We start from the raw sequence: 14972 nt of genomic DNA, 5'->3' as shown, positions 1-14972 counted from the left end.
TTCTTTTATTTCTTCTGTGGTTGGCGGCTTGGAGTCTGGTGGTGTTGGGTTTACAATATTTGAATTAAATTTTTCTTTCGGTGGATAACAGTTATGTAGTTCTTCAAAATATTCAGCAAGTATTCTACAGTTCTCTATGCTATTGTATGCAGTTTTCTGCGTTTTTGGGTCCGTGAAAAATAGACTAGGAGAAGAGTATTTCTTTAAGTTACTTTTGAAGGTTTTGGTAAAGTCCCTAGCATTGTTCTGAATTATTATGTTCAATCAATCTTAAACTAACTGTTCCTTTTTAATCACTGGTAGATCATTATTATTTAATTATCTGTGTACAGTTTGTGTGTCCAATTTTTAATACTGGTAAGTGTTCACCAAAAAATTAAGTTTAGGAGCAAAACAACATAAACATGTCAGTTTCTATTTACCTTTTCTTTAGCATGGATAAATGTCTCCACAAAAAATGACGTGGACAATTGAGCAGCCATTTCCGTTATATCGGACTGCAGGCTGATGAGTGTCTGAGGAATGTATCCACATACTTGCCACATAAAGCTGGAAAACAACAATACACATTTAGCATCTGTATTACACATAGTATCAATCAAAATTTGTGTGTGTGAAACAAGTCACTAATCTTTCTAGCCACATGGCACATCAGTGGATGTCAAGTGTTACTTCCTACACACACACACACACACACAAAAGCACACTTGGAGGAAAAAAGGGAGCGGAACACACATTTTCGATGGGATAATATAATCCGCTTTAGCCCGGATCTTTTACTTATAAAATCTGAAGATTTTAGGAGCTATCTCCATGTTTATCATCAGAAGTGTAGCTGCTGTTAAATCTCAAATTACTTCTCTAAGGATGCAGTGCTCCTGATTCTAGTAACTGTTTCTATTCCAGTCCAGGCTCTTCCAGTTTGAGTATTACCCATGGGCAGCCAGGTGCCTGCAGTCAGAAGTGGAAAGGAAAAGGCAAACAGGTTAAGTGTGGTAGTCAATACTTTCCACACAACAATGCCAGCTACTGGTTTTTGACCACAACTAATAAAGTATAATCACTATGAGATGTGTTTGAATAGTCTGTTAATCTACTAACATTTTGTAACATTTATGGAACATGACATCTTTTTATTCGCAGCTGATGCAATATTGTGTGTCAGACCCCATTTTTCCATATGACACACACAATTCTTCAGTACTGGATGTGAATCTGCAATCTTTCTGTAGTTTTTATCCTTCTCATGACAGGAAGAAGCTGTTGCAATATGTTGATCTGCAGATTTGATGTCAGGTTTATTTCTGGGAAGCTTGGAAAAAGCACTTCAAAATACCACAATAACAAATTATTCCTGCTTAATAACTCTCCTTGAACAGAATGCAGTTTTGTAAATTAGTAGATTGTAATAGAAATTTTGAAGATATGGTATCTGGTGTGACAGAAAATGGTGTGATAAATAATTTCAATTCATTTTCTAGACTCCTTAAGTTCTGAATTCTTGTCTCAAAACTGTGATAACGTGATAGCATGTCTTGTTAAAAAAGCACAATTTCTGTGGTTGGACACACTGTAGTGACAAAAGATAGTACAGGTTGCTTTCCCAAGCTGCCTTTCAAATAGACTCAGTTCATCCGTGAACACAATAACTTCATCGTACATGTAAATAATGAGTAAACACATCCCTTGAAACATCACTTAAGTTATTTTAAATATCTTATTTGATCAGTGAGGAAGGCTGTTTGCACCGACAGAACACGGAGCAAACATGGTGCAATAGGTCTGCATGGCGAGCTGCATGCGCTCGCCTGTGACCTATTGGGTGGAATTTGTACTATCTGTCCTACTAAATCAAATTGAAGTACAAATCATTCCCTCCAATAGCAAAATAAGATATCATGATGTTATGCACTATTACATTTGGTACTAAACTTTCGGCAGAATGGGGAATAGCAGTTTCTTCCAGCAATACTGTTCCTGTTAACTAGAATACAAGCACTTGCGTAAGGACTTTTTTTTCTCTTAGAGCGTCTTTTACAGTACACAGTTTAAGCATACAACAAATGGTCAATGGGAATCAAAGAATTATGACTTACATTTAGATGGCTGTGCAGCATCAGACTAATGCCATTCTGTACTTCAATGCTAAGTCTAATAGGACATACATAAAAATTGTGGCATTAAGATACTTTCACAGGTAAGAGATAATTTGAGTCTCAGGGTACCCAGGTTTAAAGCATTTTTGGCACAAGCTATGTAGACAAACAGTTCAGACCACTAGTGCACTCAATATCCCTGGCACATTCAATACTGACAAGCTGGCCAGCACAGGATGTAGCTTTACCATCATGTATACGGTTATAGGTGGAAGCTACATTGAGGATGAAGACAGTTTTCAAAAGCCTGAAAGACTGTAATAGAACATGATGTAATACCACAGATGAAATATCACTCAAGAGACAAATGTCAAAATTCTCTGTTCTTATGATCTGGTTTCCATCTTAAAAATGAGAGTCTTTTGTTATCTATTCCTACAGGTGTTATGAGTTAACAATATTAAATTACAATGACACACAGCTGATGAAAATATATAACAGGAAAATATGGACAAGCTGGGTGCCTAACTGTAAATTAGGTCAAGAGACTCTTGAAGAGAGAGGCAAATCTTGCTATATCTGAAGTAGAATAGAAGCAGAAGGAAGATGCAAGAAAGGCATAATAGTAACGATTGTACAAGGGAAAAAACTTCCTACAAAAACAATATGAAAAGATATGTTTGGGCCAAATCTCAAAACGAGTATGAAACAACTGATTATGACAGAAATGAAACAATTAGGAGTCTTCGTAATGTGGTATTGCTGGAGACATTTGAGACACAGATCTCAAAATCAAATTTTAAAGAGCAAGGTATTTTGAAGGACAGATGTGTATGCGGACCATAAATTATTGGTTATGAACTACAGATTAAAACTGAAGAAACTGCAAAAAGTAACAATTTTGTAAGATGGGACTTGGATAAACTGAATGAACAAGAGGTCATTGAAAGTTTCAGACAGAACATTTGGCAATTCTGGAGTGAAACAAGCAAAAGGATTACAATAGAAGATGATTGTGTGGCTTTGAGAAATAACATAGTGAAGGTAGCAAAGGATCACATAGACCTAGTAGATATCCTTGGAAAAATCAGGAAATACTGAATTTAACCCATGAGATGAGAAATAAAGCAGGTGAAAATGAATACAAACGTCTAAAAAATGAGATTGACAGAAGGTGCAAAATGGTGAAACAGGAATGATTACACGACAAATGCAAGGCTGCAGAGCCACGCACAACTACTAGAAAGATAGATGCTGCCTACAGGAAAATTAAGGAGATCTCTGGAAACAAGAGAAGCAGCTGTATGAATATAAAGAGCTCTGACGGCAAACAAGCACTAAGCACAGAAGGGAATGCTGAGGGGTGAAGGAATATACACAAGGGTTATGCAAAGGGTATGAGCCTGAAGGTAATATTATAGAAAGGGAAGAATAGATAGATGAAGGTGCGTGGGAAGATATCATCAAGACTACTGAAAGAACTAACTTGAAATGAGGCCCCTGGAGTAGATGACATTCCACCACAATTTTTGAGATCCCTGGGAGAACCAGCCATGACAAAACTTTTCCGTGTAGTGTGCAACATGTATGAGACAGTAAAATACATCTAGACTTCAAGAAGAATGTAATGATTCCAGTTCCAAATAATGCAGGTACAGAAGAGTGTGAATATTACTAAAGTACCAGTTTAATAAATTATGCTTACAAAATACTGACATGAATTATTTACAGAAGACTGAAGAGACTGGTAGAAGCCGATCTCGGGAAAGATTAGTTTGAGTTCTGGAGAAATGTAGGGACACAGGAGGCAATACTGAGTCTACAATTTATCTTAGAAAATAGATTCAAGGACAAACCTATTTTATACTGTTTGTACATTTAGAGAAAGCTTTTGTCAATGTTGACTGAAATACACTCGAAGGTAGCAGGGATAACATACAGAGGGCAAAAAGTTATCTATGATTTGTGCAGAGACCGACTGCAGTTATAACAATTGAAGCACATGAAGGGAAATAGTGGTTGAGAATGGAATGAGACAGAGCTGTTACTTATCCCTGATAGCTGAGCAAGCAGTAAAGGAAACCAAGGGAAAGCCTGGAAAGAGAATTCAAGTCGAGCGAGATGAAACAAAACCTCTGAAGTTTGCTAACATTATTGCAATTCTGTCAGAGAGAACAAAGGACTTGGAAATAAGGCTGTTGATAAAATATCGACATATTGATATTTTTTCCAGAAAATATCGATATAGATCAGTGGTACTTTTCCCCTGATGTATCGATACTTTGGTAAATACGGGGTGTATCAAAAAGAACCATCCAATTTGGCACCCCCCCCCCCCAATACCTTTTTATAGGTGTTCAATATGCACGGCATATGTCAATGCAGTATTCAAATTGTTCCCACACTGCAAGGAGCATGTCTTGAGTTACAGCTTCCACAGTTGCTGTTATGTGGTGTCTCAGTTCATTCACTGTGTTCATAAACAGAGTATTTCATAAACCCCCCCAAGAAATAATCACATACAGTCAGGTCCGGTGACCTTGGAGGCCAATAATGTAAAGCTGAATCATTTGGCACAGTGCAACCAATCCATCATTCAGTCATCCTTTGATTTAAAAATTCTCGCACTTCCATATGCCAGTGTGGCAGTGCCCCATCCTGCTGGTAAATGAAGTCATTCGAATCAGTCTGAAACTGTGGGGAAAAAAAAAGTTCTGAAGCATATCGAGATATTCGCTTCCTGCAACAGTGTTCTCGGCAAAGAAAGAAAGAACCATACACCTTTTCCCATGAAACTGCACTAAACACATTAAATTTTGGAGAGTCCCTCTCTTGTTATACAACTTCGTGTGGTTGTTCCATACCCCATATTCTCACATTATGGCGGTTCACCTTTCCATTTAAATGAAATGTTGCATCGTCACCTCCCATTAAGTGTGGAAGAAAACTGTCATCCTCCATCTTGCCAAGAATGAAATTACAGAACTCCACACATTGTTGTTTGTCACCTAGACGAAGAGCTTGTAGTAGCTAAATTTTTTATGGTTTCATGTGTAAAAGTTCATGCAACACACGCCAGATGGACATCGGGGGTACATTCAGCTGTCGAACTGCACAGAGAACAGACTTCTGCAGACACCAAGCTATGGCGGACGTGTTCGACATCTGTGCCAGGCACTTGGGGATGGCCCGGCAATTTGCCTTTACAAAAACATTATGCTCCTTACACCAAGCGAGGCGTCATTTGACATTTACCGGCGTGACGTGTGGCTTATGAGCAGCCGCTCGACCATGAAATCCAAGGCCCCCCCCCCCCCCCCCTGGCAACTATCATAGTACTTGCAGCGGGTCCTGACGCACTTTGGAATTACTGTGTGATGCCTATTACACATTACGACCCTCTTCACCTGTCGGTGGTCTCTGTCAGTCAACAGATGAGGTCGGCCTGTACACTTTTGTGTTGTACATGCCCCTTCATGTTTCCACTTCACTATCACATCGGAAGCAGTGAACCTCAGGATATTTAGGAGTATGATGGAAGTCTCACATACAGACTTACAACACAAGTGACACCCAATCACCTGACCACATTTGAAGTCCGTGAGTTCCGCGGAGGGCCCCATTCTGCTCTCTCAGGATGTCTAATGACTACTGAGGTGTATGCTATGGAGTACCTGGGAGTAGGTGGCAGCACAATGCACCTAATATGAAAAATGTATGTTTTTTGGGGTGTCTGGATACTTTCGATCACATAGTGTTTCTCAAATAACATAATAGTTATGATTTTTTAAATCGGATGATTCTTTTTGATACATCCTGTATATAAAATTGTGCTTTTGAAAATGTAATAGAACATTATTTTATTTTCTGTGTGTGAAGGAGTCTTACTACGTATTGGGCTTTCATCACATCTAGTTCTCCTCTTTGTGTGAAGCAAGTGTAGATGGCACAAAGAAATAGTCCAACTGCAATGGGGGGAGGGGGGGGGGGCTGGCAGTGTGAATGGAATAAAAAGACTTCTGATATGGAGAAATAGCACACCAGTTGCATTAAGAAACAATTTTTAATGAAACTAGTGTGCCATTTCTTCACATCGGCATCTTTCAAAAAAGTTGCTGAAAAAAGATGAACAAAAATCTAAATGACAATATTGATATTGCTGGGGGCAGAGGCGTGTGAGGGGTAATGCTGATATAATTGACACTCGGCACTACCAACAAAAATTGCAAAATTTAACTTCATCAGACAATACTGATGCTACAACTGCTAGGTCTCTGGTGTTTGTAGAATAGAAAGAACAGGGAAGTTGGCATGAACTGTTCCAGACAAATCCGTTATGCGACAAAATTGAATGATCGGTCCATTGGACACCTTTTATTGTGCCACTTACATGCAGTTACCATTGTTAGCAAAGTGGTTATTATCAAGCAGAAAGTGCACCATTTTCCTTTCAATTCTTGCTGTAAGGGGGATCAGGATGCAGCTAGCTTGTTGACATACAGAATATCTAATAATAAATCAATACTTAAATATACACCTCTAAAACTGGCAGTATATTTACAATGTGCAGCTGATATTTTTCTCATCAATATATCAATGGTATGGATACTGATTTGAAAAAGAGGTTATAAGATGAACATCAGAAAATTAAAAGATGGGTAATAGAATGCAGCCAAAAGAAGTCAGGCCATACGGAGGGAATTATATTAGGAAATAAAACACTAAAAACAGTAGATGAGGTTCGCTATTTGGACAGCAAAATAACTGAAGATTGTTGAAGTATAGGGGATATAAAATGCAGGCTGGTAATAGCACAAAAAGCATTTCCGTAATTAAAAAAAAAAGTATTTGCTAATATCTAATATAAATTCAAATTTTAAGAAAATTTTTCTAAAGCTATTTGTTTGGAATGGAGCCTATATGGAAATGAAACATGAATGACAAGCAGTTCAGACAAGAAGAGAATAGAAGCTTTAGAAATGTGGTGTAATAGAAGAACGCTAATCAAACGGCTAGTCTGAATAACAGATGAGGTCTATACAAGATGCAAAAATATACATTCAAAAAATTTAAATGGAGTAATTTGCAAGCATGCTGACTTGATCACTGTTATCTTTTTCTTCAGATTAAAATTGTTCTCATACTTAGAATTCATCATTACAATTTCAAATTTTGCGATATAAATAAAGCACACATACTAGCATGTTAAGAATTTAGCAAATGTTTTGTTCTTCCCAGTAAGCCCTGTAAGTAATGTTAGGTGGTCCTCTGCCAGCCTTTAGACATCATGTTTATGCTCCAGTTGCACTAGTGCACATTGCCAGTAATGTGGCTGGCTCTGAAAAACAAACCCACTGCCTACTTGTCAGCTACACTTGCACAATGAACCTGTACCTGCAGCTGGTTCACTACAGTGGCGTATTTGGTTCTCCCTAAGAGTGAATGGAAATGCTCATATGCACTTGAGAAAGAGGCGTGCACCTACATGCGTGCCTCTACTTGCATGTGGGGCAAGTATAGGCCCAAGGAAACTAGGTGTGATGTGCAGAGATGTAAATGCAGCCTTACAGTGTCTATGAAAAACATGTCAATGTTATTCTTCCCCATCTTTAATTATTATTATAATTATTTTAAGATCAAATTGTTATGTCAGTTTTAAAAATAATCAAGCAATCTCTTTTCTTAGTACTTACTTGAAGTATGTATGTTCAAAGATGTTCTTATCCTGAAGAAAGTGCATGTTATCTTGCCAGATCCAGTCTTCAAGCTCTTTGCTAAGTTCAAATGTGGGTTGTTGCTGTGCTTTGGAAGCAGCAGGTGGTGAGGCAGCAGTGGCTGCTTGCGGTACTGTGAGAGCATCTGCCTCTGGTTCTTCCTTTGAGCCCCGCTGCTCTCCATCGCGGCTTACCCATTCATAGAACAGCATATATGCGCTATTTGTTTTTTCAAAGCTGAAGTCCATGAATTTATCTGTTACTGAGTCATATGTCTTGCTCTAAAAATTGAGGGGAAAACAAAAAGAAACAGTTGCAGATTATACATGGTTCAACAGTGTGGCTGATACTAGAAATATAGGACACGACGAATTTTCATGGTACTGAATAGATAGAAATAGATTTCACAGAATGTATCTCCCTAATTAATTAAAACCCAGTATATCAGGTACAAGGTGCCACTTACATGTCCATTTCCTTTCTCCCATATGTTAGCAAAACCTGAAATCCCAACCTAACTTCTGAAACCCAAACAAATCCAAATACAACAATGCTCAATTTAATGTCCTGGATATATGCAACTACAAGTTTATTTTTCTAACATACAAAAGAATGGAACAAAAAACTGAGAATCTGTTGGGTGATGATCAGTTTGACTTTAGGAAAGGCGAAGGCACAAGACAGGCAGTTGTAGTGTTGCGCTTAATAAGGAAAGCAGGACTTCAGAAAAATCAAAAGTCAATACATGTTCATAGGATCTGTTGACCTACAAAAAGCATCCAACAATTTAAAATGGTGCTAGAAGTTCAAACTTCTCAGAAACTTAAATGTCTGTCATATGGACAGATAGGTAATATACAATACTTACTAAATCAGCATAGCTTCGCAATTGCCTAAGTATATGTGGAAAGTGGAAATACATCCTAATTTACTTCTCCACCCCCCCCCCCCCCCCAACCTCTGTCTCTCCATCTATCTTCTCCTTCCCCTTCTCTCTTCATCTCTTTCTCCCATGTCTCTTTGTCCATCTCCTCTTTCCCCCTCGCTACACCATTTCATGCCCCTTCCTCTCTTTCCATCCTGTCTTCCCTCCTCCCTCTCAACTTGAGTCTCCTTCATTGTTATTCCAAGTATGTATTCCATAGTGCTATTTGAATCACAAGTCAATAAGCCATACACAAAATGTCTATGTTTTCTGTGAAAAGCAACTGAGAAGAAGAAAACGAAATTACAGATTACAAAACTGCACAATTTCACAGCTGAGCACACCAAAGATTTTCTTTCTTGAATTCGGTTTCAACAGGAAATCTGTACATTGTTGCCAATGGTCTTGGCGTAGCAGTACCACCGTTTCCTGTCAGATTACCGAAGTTAAGTGCTGCTGGGTTGGCTAGCACTCGGATGGGTGACTGTCCAGGCCTGCTGAGTGCTGTTGCCAAGCAGGGTGCACTCAGCCCTCGTAAACCCAATTGATGAGCTACTTGATTGACAAGTAACTGGTCCAGTTACGAAAACTGACAATGGCCAGGAGAAAGCCATGTTGACCAATTGCCCCTCTATATCCACATCCAGTGATGCATATTGGCTGAAGATGACACCGCAGTCGGTTAGTACTGTTTTAAAAATATGTAGCCTATGTCAGTCTCGATGTCTATTTGAGTATCATGTAAAAGTTTAAAGTAAATTGGTCAAGAACTTTTCAAGAAGTGGACCTTCATGTTTTTGCGGCGTAAAGACTGTTCCATAAAATTTTGGGCATGCAGCCGCATAAATTCAGTTTCTCCTGCTTCTAATATTTCGACTAAATACGCCCAGCCATCTTCAGAGTGAGCCGAGGTGACTAACGCTCCAGCAGTTGCTCCGTCCTTTTAAACTCGAGGACCGAACCACTGTGTATGCGGCCAAAGATACACAAGGCGCCAGTGACGTTGATAGGCAGCAAAGAGGTGTAACATATGCATGGAAATTAAATCTATGGCTGCGCAGTCAATCCAAATGGCGATATTGATGTGTCACTGAGAGCTGTACCGTTGCGACGTCTTTGTGATTTAATTACAGAAATTGCCCGACTCCATGCTTTGTCCAAGCTGAAGCCAATATCTCTATTAATTAAATTAGTCGCCAACCAAATTTCAATTGCTTCTTTCATTACTGAGTCCCAGAAAGATGAAGTTGAGGGTAAAATTTTAGGATTTTAATAATTTTAATATGAATGGTACATGGTTTGACAAACTTTACTGATTTAACTGATGCATATTTTAGATATACCAATTGAGTTTCTTTTATTTACACGATTTTCTGTCACCAGTTTGTGTGGTGATAAATTTATATTTTTTGGAGTGTTATTTTACACAGAATTTATTTATAAGAACAATGTACTATTTATTATATTATATGAAATATTTCATTAATGCTAACTCTGCAGTGTTAACTACCAATTCTGGCAAGCTATTGCTATGGTAATACTGTCAATGATATAATGCTGTATGAAACTAGTGGAGCTTACAGTATATATTCTTGGTTAATGTTGCCTTATTCAGCAGTTGATGTTCGTGCTCTTTCAGATATTGCTCTGTCTGCCTCCACCAACCACCATCATAGGTATAAAATTGTTATTATTGTAAAAAAAAACAACAACAACAACTAAACTCCACATGAATAGGCCATGAAGGCCAAACAGTACCAACCGGCCGCCATATCATCCTCAGCCAACAGGTGTGGATAAAGAGGAGCATGTGGTCAGCATACCGCTCTCCCTGCCATATGTCATTTCTGTGGCCGGAGCCACTATCTCTCAATCAAGTAGCTCCTCAGTTTGCCTCACAAGGGCTGAGTGCACCCCAATTGCCAACAGCACTCGGCAGACCGGATGGTCACCCACCCAAGTACTAGTCCAGCCCGATAGCGCTGAACTTGGGTGATCTGACGGGAACTGGTGGTACCACTGTGGCAAGGCCATAGCTGTTATTATTGTAGCTTTCATTTGAAATTTTTTTTAGCCATATTACCATCTCTTTGTACAGAACTCCCTCTGCATATGTATTACTATTGTACTGCAGTGCTTCAAGCCTGAAGATAATCTAAATTATAGATTGAAACTGGTTACCAAATAAACATTTATCGTGGTCAGAGCTGTTTTATTGAATTTTAACACTTTTAATCACTGTTCTCTATCCTGAACTGCCAGTACGCTAAATGCTCCTTTCAATAATTTATATCTTCATCATTTCTTCCATTTTTGAGAGGTCCCTACTTGCCTGGAGAAAAAATAAAATAAAAAAATAAAAGAAACACACACATAAAAGAGATGCTTCCGAGATTGTGGAAGAATGCAGGAGGTTCTCTCTTCAATAAAGGTTAACCTTGTAATTTATTTCATTTACCTCTATCATGAAAGCCTATATAAACTATCAAAATGATTACAGTTTCAAAACAAATTAACATTTTTAGGTTTAATGAGACACAAAGTGTAATCAAAAAATAAATGGAATTTTTTAATTTCTTTATACATACAATTTTCAGTATTTTTTTGTTTGTCTTGTTGCATGTTCCTGAGGTATGTCTGCATTTTCAGTTGTTTTTAATATTCAGTTTATTAGTAAGAATTGAAAAGGTTATACGTGTTTTCGAGTGCTTGGCAAATTCTTATGGTCGAAAAAGATGGATCAAAGAATCTGCATTAAACTTTTCTTGAAAAATGGAATAAAGTGGAGCACTACATTTGAAATGTTGAATGTGGCTTTTGACGAATCTACTATGAGTAAGATAAGAGTTTACAAGTGGTACAAATACTTCAAAGAGAGCCGAGAAGATGTTGAAGACAATGATGACAATGATGACCACCACCCTAGATGCCCTAGCATGTAAGTTATTAATGGCAGTGTGGAAGAAGTAAAGAAAGTGGTTCTGTTGGTTTCGAAAAACTGCCAAATAACCATAAGAGAGTTGCTGATGATATCAGCATATCCTTTGATCATTCCAAGCAATATTTTCAGATCTTTTGTGATGAAAGGTGTAGCAACAAAGCTTGTTTCAAACCTGTTGAATTACTACCACAAGCGATGTGATGTAGACATCACTCGGGAATTGCTGAATGAAGTTGACAACAATCCAGAACTTCTGAAGAAGGTTATAACAGGTGACAAAATATGGGTATACACATATGATGTTGAAACCCAAAGCCCAATTTTCCCATTGGAAACTGCCCGAAGAGTCAAGATCAAAAAAAATTTGACAAGTTCAATCATGTGTAAACGTTCTGTTCATTGTTTTCTTTGATTACTATGTGGTAGTGCATCATGAGTTCCTGCTTTATGGTCATATGCTCAATAAGGAATACTACCTAGAGGTTATGTTCTGTTTGTTGAAGCAATCCAGAGAAAACAACCAGAACTGTGGCAAAACTTTTCATGGAAATTGCATCATGATAATTCTCCCACTCATATCTCAATGCTTGTTCATGATTTTTAGCGAAAAACAAAACTGTTATGTTGTTTCAGCCACTGTATTCAGCAGACATGGCCCCCTGAGACTTCTTCCTATTCCTGAAGCTGAAGAGAACCATGTAAGGACGACGTATTGCTACTATTAATGAGATAAAAACAGAATCACTGAAGGAGCTGAAGAGTTTAATGAAAACTGGATTAAAGAAGTTCTTCCAAGATTGGGAAAAAGTGCTGACACAAGTGTATTATATCTGAGCGGATTAATTTGAAGGAGACAAAGTTGATGTTGATGAATAAATAAAGACTCTTTAAGAACAACAAAAATTCCCTTTACTGTCTGATCGCATCTCATATGTTGGTATTTATAAGCAAAAAATCTTAAAATATTCTTTCTGCTCTACATGAAGTACCATACTATGGGTACATGAATCAGTGAAAATGGTCATATTTCAAGAGAGGATAATGACCATGTTCTGTTCATGTGGACAAAATCTGACTGTTTAACATTATAATAGGAAAGTTTGCAATACTTCCAATTACAGTATAATAATTGAGGTTAGGTTATATAAAATTGAGAACCCGACAGTATTTTACTTCAGCCAAGAACAGTGAGAGGTCTCTCATGTCAGGTGCAGCGGTGGAAGTGACAAGGGATACCAAACTATGAGTCTTTGCATTCCATATGGTTTAGTACTCAACAACTGTATATTACAAAATGCAAGTGCTGGAAAAAGGAACTCAGTTGGCAAATCAGAACACATGAAAGAGAGAGAGAGAGAGAGAGAGAGAGAGAGAGAGAGAGAGAGAGAGTCATAAGAAAAGTAGCTCAGCCATTTCCTTGAACTCAAGGTTTTTAGTACTGCCACATCTGCGGTACAAAAACGTGTAATTTCGCTGCCAAGAATCCTTAGATTTTGAGAATTTGATGGAACTTGCTCCAGACTGCCACTCTTTCATACTGCACATTGCCTGTTGTTTCTATAATATATTTCTTTTTCTAAGTCATCAGCCTTCTCACTGGCTTGATGTGATCTACCACGTCATTTTCTCTTGTCACCAGCTGCGACATAGTGGCGAATATGAATAGTGATCCAATACTATCAAATGTTTTTTTTTATTCCAGCCTTTGAGTTGCAAAATGACTCTGTGGACAACATTGCCTATTATACACCATATTTTAGTTCTACGTGATGATGCTTTGCTGAGTGTATAAATGTTTTGACGATGCCATTACAGTTTTATCACATTAGGACATGGTGTAGAACAAATCTGAAGACGGTCATTACTGACTGAAACTGGTCATCACCAAAATAATTTATATTATGATCAAAGGTTGGAATAAAAAAAACAGAGGAGATACTGATGAAGAAATTTCTTCGTCAGACAATTGTTAGCCTCATTTTCAGAAGAGATACTGAGTCGCAGATAAGCACAACAAAAAAGACTGTCACAAATAAATACAGCTTTCGGCCATGAAGGCCTTCGTCAACAATAGACACACACACACACACACACACACACACACACACACACACACACGACCACAGTCTCAGGCAACTGAAACCACACTGCAAGCAGCAGCACCAGTGCATGATGGGAGTGGCGACTGGGTGGGGGTGGGATGAGGAGGGATAGTATGGTGAGAGTGGTGGACAGTGAAGTGCTGCAGATTAGACAGAGGGCAGATGAGAGGTGGTGGTGGTTGGTGGTGGTGGTGGTGGTGGTGGTGGTGGTGGTGGGAGTGAGAGGAGGGTGGGGAGGAGGAAGCAGTGGAGAAGGAGAGAGGTAAAAAGACTGGGTGTGATGGTGGAATGAGGGCTGTTATAACGTGCAATAAGCCATTTGGGCCACGTATATTCTCAAGTTCACGATCTTATCCTCTTTTCGATCTTATTCGAAATGTTTTAAACACTGACTATACAGCAGTATATGTCACACAAACACAATTAATCCATGTGATTTTAAAAACAAAATTCATAAAATTACTGTACTATAAAAAGATAATTTTTTGTTTATGTGAATATATGTTATAATAATTGTTCTATTGTGCTGTTGGGTGAAATTTATTTTCTGTAAATTATTTTTTATTTAATGTTTTATGATTCAATCTTGGTACAAATATATCTTTACTAATGTACTTTGGAGCAATGTTAACTGGGTGCAGGTTGGCTGTATGTTGTCTGGCAGGAGGGAAAGAAGGAGAGGTGTAAAGTTTTCTGGAGTTGCGTGTATAATGGACTGTATTTCCCCGAGTGAACATTGTAATTCATGGCAGCAAGGCATCTAGGACTATTAAAAATGAAAGTTATATACAAATCAGTTTGTTGTCTATGTTAGTTCAAGAAACATGTCAACCTATAGGGTTTCCAGACCTACAAGAGAATCTGGCTTCCAGACTGAGGCAATTCAAGCAATAGATTGAAGGAGACCCTCAAAAACCAGATGAGTAATTTTTCTTGAAAACTACCACTAGGTTTGGGCAATATTTCTACTCCATGAACAATTATTACAATTAATGGTCATCCAAGGTGCCTAACACAGGAGGTTATTATAAAGTGGTGCCATTGTGACCAGGATACTTGTACGTTTGGATTTTTGACAGTGTTTATGCTTCATGTGACCAAAAAGCATAAAGTTGTGTTGCAAAGTGGAATGATTTTAAATCAAAGTGGAGAAGTTTTGGAATGAAGCAACACTATGGACATACATGGTTGTAA

At 38.1% G+C, this 14972-nt stretch overlaps 1 protein-coding gene across 1 annotated transcript in view; it reads right to left on the bottom strand.

The window, feature by feature from the left end:
• The window catches only part of LOC126263189 (ubiquitin carboxyl-terminal hydrolase 34), a 524696-nt gene that overhangs the window by 156578 nt on the left and 353146 nt on the right, over positions 1–14972 (bottom strand). The window contains exons 34-35 of the mRNA XM_049960250.1: positions 7790–8091; positions 423–549 (exon numbers count right to left, since the gene is read on the bottom strand). Of these exons, the coding sequence (XP_049816207.1) occupies positions 423–549; positions 7790–8091 (429 nt within the window). The remainder of the gene's footprint in view (positions 1–422; positions 550–7789; positions 8092–14972) is intronic.

The sequence above is a fragment of the Schistocerca nitens genome, chromosome 1 (assembly GCF_023898315.1).
Source record: "Schistocerca nitens isolate TAMUIC-IGC-003100 chromosome 1, iqSchNite1.1, whole genome shotgun sequence".
NCBI classification, from domain to species: Eukaryota; Metazoa; Arthropoda; class Insecta; order Orthoptera; family Acrididae; genus Schistocerca; species Schistocerca nitens.
Note: the sequence above shows the minus strand (reverse complement) of the source record. Positions and strands in the feature narration are given on the sequence as shown.